At 42.8% G+C, this 23,786-nt stretch overlaps 1 protein-coding gene across 1 annotated transcript in view; it reads left to right on the forward strand.

The window, feature by feature from the left end:
• LOC135540235 (contactin-4-like) overlaps positions 1–23,786 on the forward strand; it is a 221,377-nt gene that overhangs the window by 127,293 nt on the left and 70,298 nt on the right. Inside the window, exons 8-10 of the mRNA XM_064966751.1 lie at positions 12,833–12,972; positions 21,200–21,329; positions 22,889–23,039. Coding sequence (XP_064822823.1) covers positions 12,833–12,972; positions 21,200–21,329; positions 22,889–23,039 — 421 coding nt within the window. The remainder of the gene's footprint in view (positions 1–12,832; positions 12,973–21,199; positions 21,330–22,888; positions 23,040–23,786) is intronic.

Consider the following 23,786-nt stretch of genomic DNA (forward strand, 5'->3'; position numbering starts at 1 on the left):
CATCATTAATCAGTTCGACCTAGTGGATGTTTGGAGAAGTAAACATCCCAGCACAAGACAGTTGAAGTTGGAAGTTTACATACAACTTAGCCAAATACATTTAAACTCAGTTTTCACAATTCCTGACATTTAATCCTAGTAAACATTCCCTATTCCCTGTCTTAGGTCAGCTCGGATCACCACTTTATTTTAAGAATGTGAAATGTCAGAATAATAGTTGAGAGAATTATTTATTTCAGCTTTTATTTCTTTCATTGACATTCCCAGTGGGTGAGAAGTTAGCATACACTCAATTAGTATTTGGTAGCATTGCCTTTAAATTGTTTAACTTCCACAAGCTTCCCAGAATAAGTTGGGTGAATTTTGGCCCATTCCTCCTGACAGCTGGTATAACTGACTCAGATTTGTAGGCCTCCTTGCTCGCACACACTTTTTCACTTCTTCCCACAAATGTTCTATAGGATTGAAGTCAGGGCTTTGTGGTGGCCACTGCAATACCTTGACTTTGTTGTCCTTAAGCCATTTGGCCACAACTTTGGAAGTATGCTTGGGGTCAGTGTCCAATTTGTGACCAAACTATAACTTCCTGACTGATGTCTTGAGATGTTGCTTCAATATATCCACATAATTTTGCTTCCTCATGTCGCCATCTATTTTGTGAAGTGCACCAGTCCCTCCTGCAGCAAAGCACCCCGAGAACATGATGCTGCCACCCCTGTGCTTCACGGTTGGGATGGTGTTCTTCGGCTTGCAAGCCTCCCCCTTTTTCCTCCATACATAACAATGGTCATTATGGCCAAACAGTTATATTTTTGTTTTATCAGACCAGAGGACATTTCTCCAAAAAGTACGATCTTTGTCCCCATGTGCAGTTGCAAACGGTAGCCTGGCTTTTTTATGGCGGTTTTAGAGCAGTGGCTTCTTCCTTGCTGAGCGGGCTTTCAGGTTATGTTGATATAGGACTTGTTTTACTGTGGATATAGACACTTTTTTACCTGTTTCCCTCCAGCATCTTCACAAGGTCCTTTGCCGTTGTTCTGGGATTGATTTGCACTTTTTGCACAAAAGTACATTCATCTCTAGGTGAAAGAACATGTCTCCTTCCTGATCAGTATGAGGCCTGCGTAGTCCCATGGTGTTTATACATGCGTACTATTGTTTGTACAGATGAACGTGGTACCTTCAGGCGTTTGGAAATTGCTCCCAAGGATGAACCAGACTTGTGGAGGTCTACAATTATTCTTCTGAGGTCTTGGCTGATTTATTTGTTCCTTTTCCCATGATGTCAGGCAAAGAGGCACTAATTTTGAAGGTAGGCCTTGAAATACGTCCACAGGTACACCTCCAATTGACTCAAATGATGTCAATTAGCCTATCAGAACCTTCTAATGTCATGACATCATTTTCTGGAATTTTCCATTTGTTGGAAAAATGACTTATGGCATGCACAAAATTGATGTCATAACCGACTTGCCAAAACTATAGTGTGTTAACAAGACATTTGTGGAGTGTTTGAAAATGTTGTTTTAATTATTCCAACTGAAGTGTATATACATTTCTGACTTCAACTGTACATGGGTGAAGGTTTTTGGGGCTAGCGTGAGTGCAGCCCGACTTGATCGTTTGTACATGTCCAGGAATCGACGCAATAGGCTGTTGGGCGCTACCAATCTCCCGGTGGGGTTTTCTGATCACCACATTACCATGGCTAGGCTGTCTATTTCACCATGGCCCCGGCAGGCATCCTATTGGACGTTTAATGTAAAGCTCTTACAAGATGCCCCTTTTTGCTCAGATTTCCAGACCTTTTGGGAAAGGTGGGGTCAGCAGAGGAGTATGAGTCTCTGAGTCAAAGGTAGGATGTGGGGAGAGTCCAAATTCGTATTTTCTGTTAAAGGTATACAGCTCTCTCATCCTCAGAGGCGAGGAGAGTTTTGGGGGAACGAGAGCGTAGTATTAGTGAGATGGAGGTAGAGATGGTGGGGCAAGGCAATGTAGACCTCCAGGCTAACTTAGCTGAATTACGTAGGGACCTGGGCTGTTTTTTCCAGGTTAACCTCTTGATGCACCTATCCATTGGACTAATGGAAACATGCTCAAACTTGCACACTTTTGATGGACTTATAGGGGCAATCTGTAGGTGCTACATCTATTTTGAGATTTATACATTATATATACAGTGTACAGTACCAATCAAAAGTTTGTAGTAGACAGTTTTGCACACTCTTGGTGAAGCATGCCATTCCATGAGCGCAGCATTTATTTTTAAACTCGAATCAATGAGCCCAATCAGTCCTCCATGACAACAAAATCATAAACAACAGAGTAGGGCTGGCTAATAAGTCCATAGTTCTGGGGTCATGCTCAGGTAAAACAAATTGGCTAATCTATACTTCCATATTTCCAAGGACTATTGTTGAAGATCAAGGGGTATAACATTTATTGGAATGACTGGAATTCTGATAGACTTTGTTTTTTTAATGTAAATATATAATTTAATCGTATTATTATACAGTTGGGAGAACAAGTATTTGATACACTGCCGATTTTTCAGGTTTTCCTACTTACAAAGCATGTAGAGGTCTGTCATTTTTATCATAGGTACACTTCAAATGTGAGAGGCAGAATTTTAAAGTAATTAATTTGCATTTTATTGCATGACATAAGTATTTGATCACCTACCAACCAGTAAGAGTTCCGGCTCTCACAGACCTGTTAGTTTTTCTTTAAAAAGCCCTCCTGTTCTCCACTCATTACCTGTATTAACTGCACCTGTTTGAACTCGTTACCTGTATAAAAGACACCTGTACACACACTCAATCATACAGAGTCCAACCTCTCCACAATGGCCAAGACCAGAGAGCTGTGTAAGGACATCAGGGATAAAATTGTAGACCTGCACAAGGCTGGGATGGGCTACAGGACAATAGGCAAGCAGCTTGGTGAGAAGGCAACAACTTTTGGCGCAATTATTAGAAAATGGAAGAAGTTCAAGATGACGGTCAATCACACTCGATCTGGGGCTCCATGCAAGATTTCACTGAGTGGGGCATCAATGATAATGAGGAAGGTGAGGGATCAGCCCAGAACTACACGACAGGACCTGGTCAATGACCTGAAGAGAGCTGGGACCACAGTCTCAAAGAAAACCATTAATAACACACTACGCAGTCATGGATTAAAATCCTGCAGCGCACGCAAGGTCCCCCTGCTCAAGCCAGCGAATGTCCAGGCCCGTCTGAAGTTTGCCAATGACCATCTGGATGATCCAGAGGAGGAATGGGAGAAGGTCATGTGGTCTGATGAGACAAAAATATAGCTTTTTTGTCTAAACTCCACTCGCCGTGTTTGGAGGAAGAAGAAGGATGAGTACAACCCCAAGAACACCATCCCAACCGTGAAGCATGGAGGTGGAAACATCATTCTTTGGGGATGCTTTTCTGCAAAGGGAACAGGACGACTGCACCGTATTGAGGGGAGGATGGATGGGGCCATGTATCTCGAGATCTTAGCCAACTAACCTCCTTCCCTCAGTAAGATCATTGAAGATGGGTCGTGGTTGGGTCTTCCATCATGACAACGACCCGAAACACACAGCCAGGGCAACTAAGGAGTGGCTCCGTAAGAAGCATTTCAAGGTCCTGGAGTGGCCGACCCAGTGCCCAGACCTGAACCCAATAGAAAATCTTTGGAGGAAGCTGAAAGTCCGTATTGCCCAGCAACAGCCCCGAAACCTGAAGGATCTGGAGAAGGTCTGTTCGGAGGAGTGGGCCAAAATCCATGCTGCTGTGTGTGCAAACCTGGTCAAGAACTACAGGAAACATATGATCTCTGTAATTGAAAACAAAGGTTTCTGTACCAAATATTAAGTTCTGCTTTTCTGATGTATCAAATACTTATGTCATGCAATAAAATGCAAATGAATTACTTAAAAATCATACAATGTGATTTTCTGGATTTTTGTTTTGGATTCTGTCTCTCACAGTTGAAGTGTACCTATGATAACAATTACAGACCTCTACATGCTTTGTAAGTAGGAAACACTGCTGATTTTGCAGGTTATCAAATACTTGGTCTTCCCACTATATGTAGTAGAAAGCGATGGCTTGGAAGAAGCCTACATAACCAACACATAAAGTAAAATGTAAAATCCATATGTGGCCAGTTATGTAAACTTTAACATTGATTTATCCTGCAACAGATAGCGTTTTTGGTAACATACATTTTCGTCTTCTTCTAATGCCTCTTAAGGGGAAGGTAATCTAAAAGTAACGGAATGCAATCAGATTTCGTTACTGAGTTTGGGTAATCCAAAAACTACATTACTGATTACATTTCAGACAGGTAACTTGTAACTGTAATGGATTACATTCAGAAAGTAACCTACCCAACCCTGCTCTCCGGGAAGAAGGGTAGGGGTGTATGTTTCATGCTTAACGACTCAAGTCGTTTTGTTCATCTGACCTAGAACACCTCACAATCAAATGTCGACCGTATCATCTCCCAGGAGAATTCCCTTCAGTTATAGTCACAGCCGTGTATATCCCCCCTCAAGCTGATACCACAAAGAACTTCACTGGACTTTATGCTAAATGGAAACCACATATGCTGAGGCCACATTTATAATAGCTGTGGATTTTAACTAAGCAAATTTGGGAGAAAGGCTACTGAATTTCTATCAACACATGAACTGTAGTACTCGCGCTGCTAAAACACTCGACCACTGATACTCCAACTTCCGGGATGCCTACAAGCCCTCCCCCGTCCTCCTTTCGGCAAATCTGACCACGACTCCATTTTGCTATTCCCTTCCTATAGGCAGAAACTCAAAAAGGAAGTACCTGTGCTAAGGACTATTCAACGCTGGTCAGACCAATAGGAATCTACGCTTCAAGATTGTATTGATCACACGGACTGGGATATGTTCCGGGTAGCCTCGGATAATAACATTGATGAACATACTGATTTAGTGACTGAGTTTATCAGGAAATGTATAGGAGATGTTGTACTTACTGTGACTATTAGAACCTACCCCAACCAGAAACTGTGGATAGATGGCAGCATTTGCACAAAACTGAGAGCGCGAACCATCGCATTTAACCATGGCAAGGTGACTTTGAATATGGCAGAATACAAACAGTGTAGTTATTCCCTCTGCAAGGCAATCAAACAAGCAAATCGTCAGTATAGAGACAAAGTGGAGTCGCAATTCAACGGCTCAGACACCAGATGTATGTGACAGGGTCTACAGACAATCATGGACTACAAAAGGAAAACTAGCAACGTCGCGGACACTGACATCTTGCTTCCGGAACAAGCTAAACATCTTATTTGCCCGCTTTGAGGATAACACAGTGCCACCGACGCGGCCCTCTACCAAGGACTGTGGGATCTCCTTCTTTGTGGCCAATGTGAGCAAGACATTTAAGCGTTTTAACCCTCGAAAGGCTGCCGGCATAGACGGCATATCTGACCGCGTCCTCAGAGCATGTGCAGACCAGCTGACTGGTGTGTTTACAGACATATTCAATCTCTCCCTATCCCAGTCTGATGTCCCCACATGGCCTTCGTACACATCACTGACAATCTGAAATGGCCCTTCCACACAGACAGTGTGGTGAAGAAGGTGCAACAGCACCTCTTCAACCTCAAGAGGCTGAAGAAATTTGGCTTGGCACCTAAAACCCTCATTAACTTTTACAGATGCACAATTGAGAGCATCCTGTCCAACTGTATCACTGCCTGATACGGCAACTGCACTGTCCGCAACTGCAGGGCCCTCCATAGGGTGGTGCGGTCTACCCAATTCATCTCCGGGGCAAACTACTTGCCCTCCAGGACACCTACAGCACCTGATGTCACAGGAAGACCTAAACCATCATCAAGGACAACCACACTAGCCACTGCTTGTTCACCCCGCTACCATCCAGAAGGCGAGGTCAGTACAGGTGCATCAAAGCTGGAACCAAGAGACTGAAATACAGCTTCTATCTCAAGGCAATCAGTCTGTTAACTTCTTGATGCACCCATTCCGTTACCGGGATCATTTTCATTAACATCCGCTGAATTGCAGAGCGCCAAATTCAAATTAAATTACTACAAATATTTAATTGTCATGAAATCACAAGTGCAATATAGCAAAACACAGCTTAGCTTGTTGTTAATCCACCTGGCGTGTCAGATTTCAAAAAAGCTTTTGGGTGAAAGCATACCAAGCGTTTATGTAAGGACATCTCTCTCAGCAGACAAAACATTACAAACAACTAGCAGCCAAGTAGATTGGTCATGAAAGTCAGAAAAGCAATACAATGAATCGCTTACCTTTGATCTTCGAATGTTTGCACTCACAAGACTCCCAGTTACACAATAAATGTTCCTTTTGTTCCATAAAGATTATTTTTACCTCCAAAATACCTCCATTAGATTTGAAATCCACATGCTCGAGCGGTCATGACCGGGCAGACAAATTCCAAATAGTATCCGTAAAGTTCGTAGAAACATGTCAAATGTTTTTTTATAATCAATACTCAGGTTGTTTTTACAATATATAATGGATAATATTTCAACCGGACTGTACCTTCTTCAATAGGAGAGAGAGAAAAAGTCTGCTTCAAGCTGTTGCGCATGCAAAACGCTGCTGGCACCCAGCCATACAATGACGCAATGTGTTCTTTCTCGCTCTTTTTTCAAAATAAAAGCCTGAAACTATGTCTAAAGACTGTTAAAACCTCTTGATACTACCCATCCCGGATCCGGGATCGTGAATACAGCCTCAGGCTCATTAGCATAACGTAACGTTAATGATTTCTGAAAATCGCAAATGAAATGAAAATAATATGCCTGCTCTCAAGCTTAGCCTTTTCTTAACAACACTGTCATCTCAGATTTTCAAAATATGCTTTTGAACCATAGCAAATCAAGCATTTGTGTAAGAGTATTGCAAGCTAGCTTAGCATTTTGCATAGCATTTAGCACGCATCATTTTCACAAAAACCAGATAACCAAATAAATAAAATCATTTACCTTTGAAGAGCTTCGGATGTTTTCAATGAGGAGACTCTCAGTTACATAGCAAATGTTCAGTGGCTTTTCCTGAAAGAATCTTTGTGTAGTAGAAATCGCTTTGGACCGTCTTTGATATATTATTATTATCACATTTGAAAGAATCTAGAAACCGTTTTGTACATCACAACGAAACGAACCGAAAATTCAGTCACCAAAACGTCAAACCTTTTCCGAATTAACTCCATAATATCGACCGAAACATGGCAAACGTTGTTTAGAATCAATCCTCAAGGTGTTTTTTCACATATCTCTTCATTGATATGCCGTTCGTGGAAGCCTGCTTTCCCCTCAGAATCCCATGGAAAAATACCAGCAGCTGAAAATAACGCACCAATTTCGACGGAGGACACCGGGCGGACACCTGGAAAATGTAGTCTCTTATGGTCAATCTTCCAATGATATGCCTACAAATACGTCACAATGCTGCAGACACCTTGGGGAAACGATAGATAGGGCAGGCTCATTCCTCTCGCATTCACAGCCATATAAGGAGACAATGGAAAACAGAGCCTCAAAAATCCTGCTCATTTCCTGATTGCCGTTTCATCTTGGTTTTGCCTGTAGCTCCTGTTCTAGGGCACCCACAGACAATGTCTTTGCAGTTCTGGAAAATTCAGAGTGTTTTCCTTCCAAAGCTATCAATTATATGCATAGTCGAGCATCTTTTTGTGACAAAATATCTTGTTTAAAACGGGAACGTTTTTCATCCAAAAATGAAATTGCGCCCCCAGAGTTTCAAGAGGTTAACAACACGAGGAAGCCATTGGAAAAGGAATCTGGTTGATATCTCTTTAAATGGAGCGAAGGCAGGCAATGGAACAGAGAGCTCTCATGAAAAACAGCACTTCCGGGTTGGATATTAAAGGGTTTTCTATCCTAATCTGACAATTATGTGCATATTCTAGATTCTGGGGCCTGAGAAATAGTTTCATTTGGGTATGTTTTTCATCCAAACATCAAAATACTGCCCCCTACACTCAACAGGTTAAAGCAAAGGGAGCACTTGTAAGAGCTAGGTTCTCCATGCTCAAGGAGATGGATACTCCCAGCTCTTCCTCCTTTGGTTTGGAAAGACAGAGCGGTGAAGCCAAGGGTATGCATTGTCTACAGCTGTCTGATGGGCGGGTGACCTCTGTGGTGGGTGAGATGCGTTAGCGAACTGTGGCGTTTTATACTGAGTTGTATAGGGCAGAAATGTGTGATCCTATGTGTGCTAAGGTCTTGTTTGTAGAACTCCCCAAGCTCTCTCTGACACAGAGGGATGAATTGGACATTCTTCTGGTGTCCCATGAACTGGCAGAGGCCATAACCCAGATGTCCCCCGGTCGTGCACCAGGGGTCAATGGACTCCAGGTGGAGTTTTATAAACAATTCTGGGAATAATTGGACTAGACTTCTATTGCGTGTTGATTGAATGCGTCTGAGTTTTTTGACCTGTGAGAAGCTGTTGTACGCTGGGGCGTCATGTATGGTCAAGGTGGGAGGGGGACTCAGTAGGCCAATCTGGGTGAGACGGGGCATTAGACAAGGATGCCCTCTATTGGGGCAGTTATATACACTAGCCATTAAGCCTTTTTTGGGCTTGCTACGCAGGAGACTGCAGGGAGTGTGCTGGACAGGCATGGGTGTGGTGACAGGCATGGCAGTGTCAGTGTATGCAGATGACATTTCTCTGATGGTCAGGGATGGGCAAGATATGCAGGCATTAAGAGACCAGTCTGAAGGTGTACAAGGGAGCTTCGTCAACTAAGGTAAACTGGGGCAAAAGCAATGCTCTGTCGTAGGCAGTGGTGTCAAGACTGGCCAGGTGGAGGTGGCTCCAGCCCCAAGTGTCATATGGAGGGAGGTTGCTGATAATCAACAACCTGGTGGCAACTTCCTGTCCCCCCCCCCTCCATGAAGGAGGACAGGGCCTGGTGGAACTGGAGAGCAGGGTGGCTGCATTCCTACTAAAGGCGGCACAGAGACTGCTGTACCACACTAATGTTGGCTTGAGGGAACCTGCATGCGCACTGCTGAGAAGAGCTGGCGGATTAGGGTTGGACCGGCAGCTGTTCCTCATGAGGCTGGAGAGGCTGAGTACAGCAGTTCTCTCTGATTTTTACTCTGAGGGCCTGGCAGCTGCTAAAGCCCACACGAGAAGGGGGTTTGGAGCCTGGGCTGTGGGTGTGGATGTGGGAGGATCTTCCACAACCCAGCCATCCCTTTGAAATCGGTTCAGTTGGCCACCCTGCAGAGGCAAATGATAGCAGCGGGCTTACTAAGGCTGGGTGACCAGTGACTGATGGGAGAGGAGGGGTGGAAAACTCCGGAAGTCCTTGCACAACAAACAGGAGTAACGTATCTTAGGCTGTTGGAGAGATTCCTGGAGGAGGTCCAGGAGGCACTGTCTGAGCCGGTAAGGGGAATGTTTGAGCAGCCAAAGGGGGAGGGGCCACCAATGTTTCCGCCAGTGCATGTGATGGCAGAGACTGGGGACTGGCAAAGGGGTCTGGAGGACTTGTTAGATTTTAACACTCTGAGTCTGGGGGAGTTTGAGGGGGGTAAAGCCCTCTACAACCTCTGCATTAAGGTGAGGTACATTAGGAGCCTAACAGGAGTGAAGGAACATCAGTGGCAGGGGGTATGTCGGGAGGAGAGTATGGTGGGTTTTAGATGGAGGGGGCTCTACAAACCCCCAGCACCATAGAGGTCAGGGGACCTCCAGTGGAGGGTTCTACATGGAGCCCTGGCCACTAACAGCTGGCTGGCACAGGTTGAACCGGGAGTCAGGCAGGGGAGTCCTTTCTGTGTTATGAGAGGAACTGTGATTCGTGTGTTTTCTGTGTGCGCCAGGTTAATGTCATTAATGTCTCTGTTGGAATGTCTGTTTCTGTGTGAGCGGTTGGGGGTCGTTTTTACTGTTGGGATGTTTATAATGGGACACAGGTATTCAAATAAGGAAAAGGCCAAATGTTTGTTGTAGAATTTTCTGTTTGCTCAGGCAAAGTTGGCTATTTGGATAACAAGGAGGAACATGGTCAAAGGTGAGGGGATAACAGACCCTTTACTATTATTTAATGGGATGGTCTCTGCACTTTAGGGTCGAAATTGAGTTCTATAAAATGATAAGGAGATATAATGTGTTGGGGGTGCTGTCTGTATAGCTGGGATATACGGTTGTAGAAGTGGTGGTTTTTGTGGGGGTTATTGTGATGTGTGGTGTGGTTTTGTATCGTGTCGAAGAAGGAAAAGTGAGTATGGTACACATGTATGCAGTACAGGATATATTTTTGGTGTTTTATTTTAAGGGGGGTTGAGGTTTTAATGAAATGAGAATGTTTCATTAAAGAAAGACAAAAAGTAAAATGTGTCTCTCTCTGTCTCTCTCCATCTCTCTGCCTCTCTGCCAGGTGATACACATCTGTAATCTTATTTTTAAGTCTGCTTGAATTAAGCTTTTGAGACATTCATCAGCAGTGTGTCAGAATCAGGGAATGGAAAAATGTATCTTGTGTACAACCAGTACAACCTGCAGCCACAAAGCTGTGAAAGCCTCAGCTTTCTGCCTAGAAAAGAGATGAAGGCATTATTTAAGAGTTTCTTCGCAGTTATATGCTAATGCTTTAATTGGGTCCTTCTGGGTCTTGCACATCTTGTGTTTTTACAAGGTAAATGATAATAATTATTTCATGTTAGTCAAAGCTACATTTAAATGCATCTCTATTGTCTTACTCTTGACTGGAGAGATCATTTTGACATGTCGATATTTGCCAGGTATAATGATTATGAGTATTAAATCGAAACACAGGGACTAATGATCATGGATCATTTGCATTCTAAAAGTTTGCCTACTCTGAAGATTAATACAACTAAATATGCATATGCCACTACAGTTTATTTCATACTTTCCTACAATAAGTAGTATCTCAAGATACTGCACATAAAAACTTTGTCCTAAGTCCTTTTCTCTGATTCCCCTTTTGCCTATCTCCAATCTCCCTCTTTGCTTTAGCCGGTTGATTTGAAATGTTTGGTCTGATTGTGTGCACACCGGGCCTGATGCAGCCAGGGATGGGCTGCCTGTTTTCATTTTGTGATCTTTGACTGAGTGTCGATACGTTCACAGTGGGTGAGGGATGGAGTGAGCGGCCCTGACAAGGCTAAAAAACAACAACAACAATGGGGTCGTGGGGGGTGGAGAGGTTGGAGGAAGGCCACGAGGATCCTCTGTTAGATTGCACTGGCATGGATGTGATGCTAAATGACTGGTGATAATGGAGTCTCAAAGTACCCCTCTCTCTCTTTCTGCTATCTCACACTGGCTACCCTCTTAATACCCAGCCACACACAGAGACCCACAGCCAATTTTTTTTCCTCTTTCTTCCTTTTTCTCTCACTCTCTTTTTATTTCTCTCTCTCTATTTTTGCTTTCACACACACATGCATCACATCAAATACACACAGAAGGGATAGGGATACATTTGCAATTACTATTGGATTCCTCACTGTGTCATCTTGAAATTGTTGAAAGCAAGCTGAGCTGAAGCAGGAACACAATTAGAGTTGGATTTGTATGTACTATTACAGATAAATCACCTCACAGGTCAGTCGGGCAGTATGGCATTATTTAGGTTCTGTGTAAAGGAAACGTATGGTGTGACAATGACCTGGTGTGATAGAGGATTATAGCATCATCCACAACATGGATAGTTATGAGGATAGTAAATCTGGAGGTTTATATTCCTCATTTTGCCCCTCACTAATTCGTTAACCAGTCATGAGTTACTTGGAAGTTAGAGTAGGAATCAATGCAGCTCCTGTATAATTGCACCATCATTTACTTCAATGGTTTTGGGAGAGGTATTTTATGGCACTGTACTGTACACTCTTGTAAAAAAGGGTTCCAAAAGGATTTTGTGGCTGTCCCCATAGGATAACCCTTTTTGGTTCCAGGTAAAAACCCTTTTTGATTCCAAGTAGAGCTCTTTTGGGTCTCTGTTGAAAGGGTACCTCATGGAACACAAAAGTGTTCTACCTGGAACAGAAAAGGCTTCTTCAGAGGGTTCACCTATGGGGACAGCCAAGGAGCTCTTTTTTGTTCTAGATGCCAACTTTTTTTCCACCCATGGACACACTAATACGTCTGGCTTGTATTAATAAACCTAACACTTGGATAGTCATGTACCATTTACTCCATCTGCTGTATTTTTAGGTTGTACTTTGTTTAAGCATAAGGTCAATGCAATGCAAATTGAGCTTATGCTTGGACGTAAGTAGAGGAACCTAAAAATACAGCAGATGGAGTAAATGGTGCATTACTATCCAAGTGTTAGGTTCATTATACAGATGTAGGATCTTCATTTGATCACTGTTGTAGGAGAACTTTCCTGCACAGCAGGAAATTTATAATGTGTTGTGTATTTGAGATTTAAAAAGGCTTCTGTAATTTGTAATTTCCACTTTGAAATTTCAGACTTGAAAAATGTATCAAGACCTACAAACATGTCTATAATTATAATCCACATAATAATTCAGAATTCCAGTTGCTTCAGGATTATTTTCCTGCTGTAGAAAACTGGCTCAAATTAAGATCCTACATCTGTATGTGCTACTGAAATAGATAACGCAAAGTTATCTTAGTATAAGATCAGTATAATTATATATATTATATAATTTCAAAATCCTGTACATTATTTTAGAAATATAAGGAGTATAGTCTACCTGTAAGATATATTATCTGTGTGAGTATGTTCTAATTCACCACAATGTTTTTTGGACCATGCAGCCCCTCCACATCTGATAGAGAAACCTGAGGATGTGCAGAAGCCCATTGACGACTCTCTGGTGTGGGAATGCAAGGCCACCGGGAAGCCCAAGCCCTCCTATAGGTGGATGAAGAACGGAGAGAACCTGGAGTCACTGGAGGTGAGACCTATATGGAGTGAAGTGTACAGTATAGATGCATTAAAGAGGTCAACGGAATACAGACAGTGGGGGATAGAAGAAGGATGCTGGATTGGTGCACATTCAACAAATCTGCTCTAACAAAGTGGATATTCATCAAATCCATCATGATTGAAATATTGTAACAGGCCCACAGTGTGGTTGCTAAAATCCAATGCATAACATTTAGAATTTGTCCCTTTTCAGGTATAGAAGAAGTGACTGCTAAATGCTAACACCCGTTCGAATATGCTGGTAGTATAGCTGGCATACAGAAAGTCATTTTTAACTGTAATGCAGTGTGTAGGTGACAATGACATGAACATGTATTGGAGTTGACATCTATACAAGCATTATACTCCGACTTTTACCTCAACATAGTGTGAAATAAACATTGAAACAATAGCGTAAATGTAAGCATATTTTTTTTGCTGGGGGGCAATGAGGAGATTCGGGGTGTTTCCCCCACGGCATCTTTCCCCCACGTGTTTCCATGGCACTTCCATTGTTTTTATCGAGTTTGATTTATCTCTTTACCTAATGTATAGATGCTCAGAATTTGTGCTGATTCAGGCGGATGCAACGTTAGTGTGTTCAGATAGCAAGGCATCATGCACAACAGACACCATTCTAATTTCACTGCAGATAGTTTTATGAACTTAAATTACTGTTATAAACCTTGCAAAAGCAGTGTGCACCCACTTGGCTTGTTCAGCCTGCTTTCCTAGTATATGGGTCCATGGTTTACTTCGTTGTAAAAAGGAAAAGATCTAAACACAATTTGGCTAGATATCACCTTTATTCCTTTAGTGCATGGCTTTAAACTGTTCAGTTCCCCAGAAGAACACTTATCTAACAGGATTTTGATTATCCTGGAAGTGTCTGCTTGGCTCTGGTTTGTTAAGTGTCTACAATTTTATGCTGGTCTTAGAGCGTCGTAATCTTCTAGTAAAATCTCTCTTCTCAGAGTGAAGTCATTACTCCTGTACCACCAATGGAGAAAAAGGAGAAGAGCCCCTTATAAACACACAGACTTTTGTGCATCCTAGATCGACTGTAGCTAGCCAGTTATTTAAGCAATAAGGCATGAGAACCCGGGGATTATTGTGTGATAGCTCCCGACTAAGGGCGGTTCTTTCTTAGGCCCAAGGAGGTTCAATTGTTTTATTGTTTTTATATATATATATATATATATATATATTATTTTATTAAAAAAATTATAGTAACAACATGTTTTCATTAAAAACATTATTTTAATGAGTCAATTTGTTTTATTTCGTCTTTCCACCAGATGATATAGTCAGAGCAAAAGTCAGTTGTTAGTGCTGAGGTTCTGAAGACGCTAACAAAACAGGCTAGTTGTTAATTCTATTCTCATGTTCTGACCTAGTTGTTCATTCTTTTCATTCCCATGTAAACAAGTTATTGGCATGTAGCTACCTAGCAGAGGTTCAATGATGACGAGAGACAAGAACTTCAATAAATAATTATTTAATAAATAATGTATAAATAGGCAACAACCAACTGATTGTTGACTAAATACTATAGCTATTGAGGATAGCTAAGCTAACGTTTCTTCTCCTTTGCTAGCTAGCCAACTAAAACTGTCACACAATCACATTAAGCAGCTGAAATGACAGCAAACTATGTGCATTTTTGTTTGTTTTACCTTTGTTTCTATAGCCAATTCTTTGGATATATCCATTATAATGATCCTGATAAATTAATTTGCCTGGATCAGAGAAGCTGTCAGTATCGCCACGTGCAAATGCATGGCACAGTGGAGACCGCAAAAAAAAAGATTGGATAGGCACACAGTTTATATTAACCCTCACTTTAACAAACCAAATGCAGGCTAGTAGCTTGGGGAAATATGTCTAGACGTTTTTTTTTTCCCAGGGGAGATTAAGTTTATACAGTAAATTGACTGGCTGGTCTGTTTGACAGTGGATGCACATTGATAAATCTAATGGATCTAATCTAATCTAATCTAATGGTTCATGGGCATGTAAGGGACATTTTTATGTTTGTGCTTTCTTATAACTGATTTCTGTCTTATATTCATGTGCTGTTCTATAAACCAATTGCTGTGCTCATGGAGGTGGTTGACTGAACAAATCCTCCTCTTATCAGTAGCTACAATTTGGCAATACGCCCAGCCAAACCATGTTTTGAGAACAAATGAAAGATATCTCAATTTCAAGGTCTCAGCTTAGAGAGGAGAAGCCTCGTGAGGTGTTTGTCTGTCACATTATGAAACAGTATTGGTTGGTCACATGAATGAAACAAAACGGTAATGATTAATTAATTATGCTAAATCATGCAAATATAACTTGTTTGTGTATAGCCGTATATAAGACAACTGCTGGGTCTGCCCAAGCAGAGCTCCTGATTGACATGTGTACTATGGTGCATTGAGTTGGTTGGAACCTATCCAGCTCGCTGACAAGTAAACAATGATTTATTTAAACTTCGAGTGTCCCTGTGTAAGAATTTCCACGACAGGCATTGTGATGGTACAACTCCCTGCTATCAACCAATCAGCATCCAGGATCCAAACAACCCATTTTATAAAAACACATTGACTATTGTGCATCCTATACCTACTGTACTATAGCCACGTGCCTCTCTCAGATTACCCATAATGAACACAATAATGAGAGCTGAACACCTACAGTAGATACTGTACAGTGTAGACTGATACTGCAAGGTTATTTGTTCAGCTTATAAAAGTGCAGGGTCAGAGTGAAGTATCTATTACGGCTTTGTGGAAATACGATTCAATATACCTGAATGAGAGCGCGACAGGTCCCCTGTGCTACAGTACGTGGCCAGTATATTTGCTGGAGATTGATGGTGAGCACTCAGGCACAGCTTGGACGAAAAAATAAACAGACTTTATGTAAATTTTCTTCATTATGCAAAATGGTCACAAACAAAACAGAGGGTATCGATCATTCCGTCGATGTTATATATGCAGGAGAAATGTGAGACGCAGGCCTGTTTTATTGTTACCAGAGGCAGTGCTCCAAACAGCAGCAGCAGGCTCTGTCTCTCTCCTTTGCCCATAAAGCCCGATTAGGGTTGCCTTCAGCTGTGCATAATTAACAATCTGTCTAGTCATTGCATCACATTTTATTAAAAACCTTTACAAGGTCTACTGAAATGGTTTGCATTGTTCTATCGCTTGTTGAAAGAAAGGATTAGATCAAATTTACCCCCATCTGTTTGAGATAATATTTTACTCAAAGTTGTTTTTTATTTCCATACACTTTTAGAAAAAAGGGTTACAATAGGGTTCTTTGGCTGTCCCCATAGGAGAACCCTTTTGTGTACAATGTTCAACCCTCTGTAGAAAGGGTTCGACATGGAACCCTAAAGGATTCTACCTGGAACCAAAGGGGTTCAACCTGCATATGCTTTATGGTTAACGAGACGTGGTGTGGTCACAACAACATACAGGAACTCAAGTCCTTCTGTTCACCTGATTTAGAATTCCTCACAATCAAATGTCGACCGCATTATCTACCAAGGGAATTCTCTTCGATTATAATCACAGCCGTATATATTCCCACCCAAGTAGACACATCGATGGCTCTGAACAAACTTTATTTGACTCTTTGCAAACTGGAATCCACATATCCTGAGGCTGCATTCATTGTAGCTGGGGATTTTAACAAGGCTAATCTGAAAACAAGACTCCCTAAATTGTATCAGCATATCGATTGCTCAACCAGGGCTGGTGTAAAACTTTGGATCATTGCTATTCTAACTTCCGCGATGCATATAAGGCCCTCCCCCGCCCTCCTTTCGGAAAAGCTGACCACGACTCCATTCTGTTGCTCCCTGCCTACAGACAGAAGCTAAAACAAGAAGCTCCCACGCTGAGGTCTGTTCAACGCTGGTCCGACCAATCTGATTCCACGCTCCAAGACTGCTTCCATCACGTGGACTGGGATATGTTTCGTATTGCGTCAAACAACAACATTGACGAATACGCTGATTCGGTGAGCGTGCGTTGAAGATGTCGTTCCCATAGCAACGATTAAAACATTCCCAAACCAGAAACCATGGATTGATGGCAGCATTCACGTGAAACTGAAAGCGCGAACCACTGCTTTTAATCAGGGCAAGGTGACCGGAAAAATGACCGAATACAAACAGTGTAGCTATTCCCTCCGCAAGACAATCAAACAAGCTAAGCGTCAGTATAGAGACAAAGTAGAATCGCAATTCAACGGCTCAAACACAAGAGGTATGTGGCAGGGTCTACAGTCAATCACGGATTACAAAAAGAAAACCAGCCTAGTCACGGACAAGGATGTCTTGCTCCCAGGCAGACTAAATAACTTTTTTGCCTGCTTTGAGGAAAATACAGTGTCACTGACACGGCCCGCAACCAAAACATGCAGACTCTCCTTCACTGCAGCCGAGGTGAGTAAAACATTTAATCGTGTTAACCCTCGCAAGACTGCAGGCCCAGACGGCATCCCCAGCCGCGCCCTCAGAGCATGCGCAGACCAGCTGGCTGGTGTGTTTACGGACATATTCAATCAATCCCTATCCCAGTCTGCTGTTCCCACATGCTTCAAGAGGGCCACCATTGTTCCTGTTCCCAAGAAAGCTAAGGTAACTGAGCTAAACTACTACCGCCCCGTAGCACTCACTTCCGTCATCATGAAGTGCTTTGAGAGACTAGTCAAGGTCCATATCACCTCCACCCTACCTGACACCCTAGACCCACTCCAATTTGCTTACCGCCCAAATAGGTCCACAGACGATGCAATCTCAATCACACTGCACACTGCCCTAACCCATCTGGACAAGAGGAATACCTATGTGAAAATGCTGTTCATCGACTACAGCTCAGCATTTAACACCATAGTACCCTCCAAACTCATAATTAAGCTCGAGACACTGGGTCTCGACCCCGCCCTGTGCAACTGGGCACTGGACTTCCTGACGGGCAGCCCCCAGGTGGTGAGGGTAGGTAACAACATCTCCACCCCGCTGATCCTCAACACTGGGGCCCCAGAAGGGTGCGTTCTGAGCCCTCCCCTGTACTCCCTGTTCACCCACGACTGTGTGGCCACGTACACCTCCAACTCAATCATCAAGTTTGCGGACAACACAACAGTGGTAGGCTTGATTACCAACAACGACGAGATGGCCTACAGGGAGGAGGTGAGGGCCCTCAGAGTGTGGTGTCAGGAAAATAACCTCACACTCAACGTCAACAAAACTAAGGAGATTATTGTGGACTTCAGGAAACAGCAGAGGGAACACCCCCTATCCACATCGATGGAACAGCAGTGGAGAGGGTCGTAAGTTTTAAGTTCCTCGGCATACACATCACAGTCAAACTGAATTGGTCCACCCACACAGACAGCATCGTGAAGAAGGCGCAGCAGCACCTCTTCAACCTCAGGCGGCTGAAGAAATTTGGCTAATCACCAAAAGCACTCACAAACTTCTACAGATGCACAATCGAGAGCATCCTGTCGGGCTGTATCACCGCCTGGTACGGCAACTGCTCCGCCCACAACCGTAAGGATCTCCAGAGGGTAGTGAGGTCTGCACAACGCATCACCGGGGGCAAACTACCTGCCCTCCAGGACACCTACACCACCCGATGTCACAGGAAGGCCATAAAGATCATCAAGGACAACAACCACCCAAGCCACTGCCTGTTCACCCCGCTATCATCCAGAAGGTGAGGTCAGTACAGGTGCATCAAAGCTGGGACCGAGAGACTGAAAAACAGCTTCTATCTCAGACTGTTAAACAGCCACCACTAACATTGAGTGGCTGCTTCCAACACATTGACTCAACTCCAGCCACTTTAATAATGGGAATTGATGGGAATTCATGTAAAATATATCACTAGCCACTTTAAACAATGCTACTTAATATAATGTTTACATACCCTACATTATTTATCTCATATGTATACGTATATACTGTACTCTATATCATCTACTGCATCTTTATGTAATACATGTATCACTAGCCACTTTAAACTATGCCACTTTGTTTACATACTCATCTCATATGTATATACTGTACTCGATACCATCTACTGCATCTTGCCTATGCCGGTCAGTACCATCACTCATTCATATATCTTTATGTACATATTCTTTATCCCTTTACACTTGTGTGTATAAGGTAGTAGTTTTGGAATTGTTAGCTAGATTACTCGTTGGTTATTACTGCATTGTCGGAACTAGAAGCACAAGCATTTCGCTACACTCGCATTAACATCTGCTAACCATGTGTATGTGACAAATAAAAATTGATTTGATTTGAACTGAAAAGGGTTCTTCAAAGGGTTCTCCTATGGGGACAGCCGAAGAACACTTTAAGGTTCTAGATAGCACCTTTTTTTCTAAAGAGTGTAACATATAATTCTAACACTTCCAGTTCAACTGGACAGATTTGGGGACCATCTGTATCTGATGCCTCTGAGTGTATCTGATGCCTCTGAGTGTATCTGTTATAAAAGGTGAGACACATCGATGTGTTCATTCTCATGGACTAGGATTTCCTTAATATGGACATAAATGGGAGGATTAGTAATGCACTTGGATAATTAGATTAATCAAGCAGAAGTGTTACATTGTTTTAAATGTCACCAGCAACCAGTGCAGCTTCATCAATCTGATAACTAAAGGTCATTCATGGAGGGAGGGCAGGAAAGGGGAAGATATACCATTTGGTGTGATTCATTACAGTAAATCAATATGGACCTTTTCTGCTTGTTCTGCTCATTTGGACATAGGAGCTGACTGCAATGGCTTATGATATTACCTTAATTTTTGCAAATAACTTCACAAGTTTGTCCGGAGCTAAAGTGCATGTGTACACAGTAGACTATGAATAGTTATGATAGATACTGTCAATAATGTTAATGCATTTCTCATACCTGCCGAGAGGGACAATAATCAAAAACAAGAAAATCAAGGTATCTCAAAAACAACCATTACATTAATTTGTTTGTGACATTAATCGAAACAAGTGGCTTGTTGTTTATACTGTCCTATATAAAATGAAGAAACCTGGTTGCGTTGGCAATAACATTGCCAATCACTTCCATTCAGCATAAGGCATGCAGATGGTCCCCCAAGGTCCCGGCATGGAAAACTGCTGATGTAAGAGGAACGTCATGCTTAATTAATAGCAGCCCGTAAACAGAGTGATTTCTACGCACTGACTGATATACGCCACCACCATTCTGCCGCTCTTGCCAACAGGCACATTTACCATGGTGCATCCGACTAGCTATGAGCCACTGAGTATTATGGAAATTCAGAACGCAACCTGCTCAAACACGGGCTTAGCTACTGATGTTTCAATGAGGACAGCTCCTCTTTTCATATGACAGTACCTTAATCCCGTCAGACTGCCTGGAGTCACGGCTGTGCCAAACCTAAGCTGAGCCGAGTCGACACCCCTATGGAAATGTGCTCTAATGACATTAAGGGTGAGCCTCTGGAAAACAGGGGAGATGAAGGGCAGAAGGCAGAACTCTGTAGAAATGTCACAAAGTGCTCTGCCAAAATTCCTTCCCTAAAAACTGTTGTCGGTTTAATGCCGTTCTGGTAATAAAGATATATATTTGTACTTAAGTTCATGAATGTAAACCTACCTTGAAGATAAAGTTGCTAAGTGTCTGGGTTTGAGTGCATTAAGCCCATCTGGGCCAATAAGCCTGTCTATTTTGATGGGCTAGTCACAACAGAAGTATATCTTCACCACGGGGGCAGGAATCTACTATTCAACGGTGGCCCAGGACAGTGTGTGATCTGAAGTGTACATAACAGCGTACAGTACTTAGTATGTATAGGGAATACCTATCAGGAAACCAATTTTCACAATACTGTATAGCTCTGATGTTAAGATATTCCTATTCCTCATATCCAGTCCTTGTGCTGAAGGGGAAACTGGCCCTGTGGTGAAGCCAGTGATATACATTGGGAATGGTTTTATATCACTCTCATAAACATGCAGATTGATTAGGGTCATTTTCTGGTAGCCTGCCTCCTTCCACCCTGCCCTTTCCCTCCATTAGTGATGAAAACCTAGATTCATTGCCACGTCCATCACTGCCACACTATAATTCACTGGCACATTGGCTGCATGCTTTTATGCAAATTAGCAATCGGAATAAGGTATATCAAAGGGCATGTCTCTGTCTCTCTGTTCATAGGAGCGCATACAAGTTGCCAATGGAGCGTTGTCAATCAGCCGGCTGACGCTGTCCGACATTGGAATGTATCAATGTGTGGCTGGAAACAAACATGGGGAAGTATACTCCAATGCAGAGCTCAGAGTCATTGGTAAGGCAATACAAGGCTGGATGTGTGTTGGTGTGCCTGCCTGCCTGACTAAATATGTTTTATGTACACTCCAAAGGAGTTCTTCGGCTGTCTCCATAGGAGAACCCTTTTTGGTTCCAGGTTGAACCCTTTTTGGTTCCAATGGTTCAAGAAAGGGTTCTACCTGGCAACCAAAAAGGGTACTTCAAAGGGTTCTCCTGTGGGGACATATGATGGTAGCACCTTTTTTTCCTAAGAGTGTAGTACAGTATGCACGTTTGTTTGTCATGTGCTTGTTTTAGTGTTATTTGCAACATTTGTTTTCTGTTCCCTACCACTGTCGTGTGACCTCCAGCATCTCTGTGATTTCCCCCTAATTAAAAACCATAAATTACAGGATGAATGCACTGGAGTGCTATTGATGTATGACCATGCCACTGTGCTCCCCAGTCCCACCAATCTGCCCTGTCAGTCCTGTCAGGGCTGGCCTCCAGCTCACTCCCCAACCCATCTCCCATCACGCTTGAACATTGTTTTGTCATTGATTGGAATTAGATCCAACACAGCCAATGAGCCCAGGTTAAATTGATCTTGGAGGAGGTAAAAAATGTAATTGACAGACCCTGGCAGAAATGCACTAATTGAAGTGCTTTATAAAAGCACAGTGAGGGATGATCCAGGAGTGAAAAGGAAATGATCATGATAGAACTAAATTGAGCTGAAAAACTGAAGGACATGACATTTTTTCTTTGTTTTTCTTTGCAGAGAAAATGATTCCGTTAATTAACAAGTGCAGTGTAGCACTCTCCTACCTTCCCTGACATTTCTGCTCAACATCACACACAGTACATGCCTCACTTTGAAGTACACAGCAGTCATGTGAGGATGTGTTTAAAATATCCATGATTTATCCATGCTTAGCTACTGTTATTAAACCATTTAGGGGTTATACAGATAACATTCAATTTCGTTATTATTTTAGTTTTGTGCCTTTTCAGTATCTGCCTTTGACTCTCAGTCTATTCCTTACATGCTGGAGTGGAGAGGTTATTTATCTCTTTTATCCTTTTCTACCCTGGCTGAGACCTCCTCTAGCTATGGCTAGAGAATCTCACTTGCATTTGCTTGGCTCCTCATGTCCTCTCTCCTCACCTCACCTGTACGTGGTTATACTGTATATGAAGTACAGGAATGTTGAGGTGTACATGGTTGAAATCTGTTGGCTGATAAAGACAGAGGTCCCTCCCTTCTGACCTTCTCCTCCAATTGGTTTTAAGAAGTTGGCAAGGAGAGAGGACATGAGGAGTCAAGGAAATGCAATTGAAATACTCCCAATGACTATCTCTAGGCCTTGCCAATCGGAAGTGTCATTTTCCCTTGCTGTATATATATATTTTTGGGGGGACAACGCGACATCACCAGAAACGACTCTGAGCCCACTATACTAAGGCCCTGAGGTTTTCCTAGTTCAGTTCATGTGATAAACTCATGGCTTTGCGCTCATGTAATGCATGTTGAAAGTTAGATATAGGAAAGTAAAAAGGCAGCAAAGGGTTTTTAACATGCATGTCTTGTTTCAGCTGTTGCCCCAGATTTCTCCCAGAACCAGCTGAGGAGCCCCACCATGGTGAAGGAGGGAGGAGACGTGCTGATCGAGTGCCGGCCCAAGATGTCCCCCTGGGGCGTGATCTCCTGGAGGAAGGGCAGCGAGGCTCTTCGAGAGAGCCACAGGTAATGTAACAATCTCTCTCTTTATTGTCTGATCGCTCTCTCTGTGGAGGGGTTGATTTTCCTAAGCACTGGGGTTGTTGTAGGATTTGTTCAGGTATGGTACCCTGGAGGAACGGTTGTTGTAGGATTTGTTCAGGTATGGTACCCTGGAGGAACGGTTGTTGTAGGATTTGTTCAGGTATGGTACCCTGGAGGAACGGTTGTTGTAGTATTGATAAAGAGCTAATGCCAGACACCCCTGGCTATGATTATTGTATGTTTACCTGGTCAGGCTTTGTAACTTGATATTATTTCTCTGGTCATATTGATTCTATTCCTCACTGTTACAGAATCTCTCTGACTGTTAACATTCATCTCCAGCTTTGGGTTGAAAGTGCATCTGGGGAAATATATGAAGTATCATATCTGTCTGTTTACCTACAGTACCTGCATCCGATGTAGATTCCTGTAGGCCTATATTCAGTAAAGGTTCCCACTCATTCCAGTCATCTCCCAGACACATAACTCCTGGTTTAATCACACTTTAGACATCTGCACAAACAAACCAATGTGAGGACTGAAAGTAAAATTGGTTTGGCCAGTACTTGGAGTTACCCGACATGCCACTCGCTGTGCAGAGTCTGGGTGCTAATCAAGCACTTTTCGCCCTCTGTGGGAGGGTGTGGGCGACCATACCAGCCACTGTCTGCTGACATATATCCACGCTTTTCTGGGCAAAAGTGTTAAGCCAGCCTCCTGCTAACAGTG

This window comes from Oncorhynchus masou, chromosome 5 (genome assembly GCF_036934945.1).
Source record: "Oncorhynchus masou masou isolate Uvic2021 chromosome 5, UVic_Omas_1.1, whole genome shotgun sequence".
In the NCBI taxonomy this organism is placed as follows: Eukaryota; Metazoa; Chordata; class Actinopteri; order Salmoniformes; family Salmonidae; genus Oncorhynchus; species Oncorhynchus masou.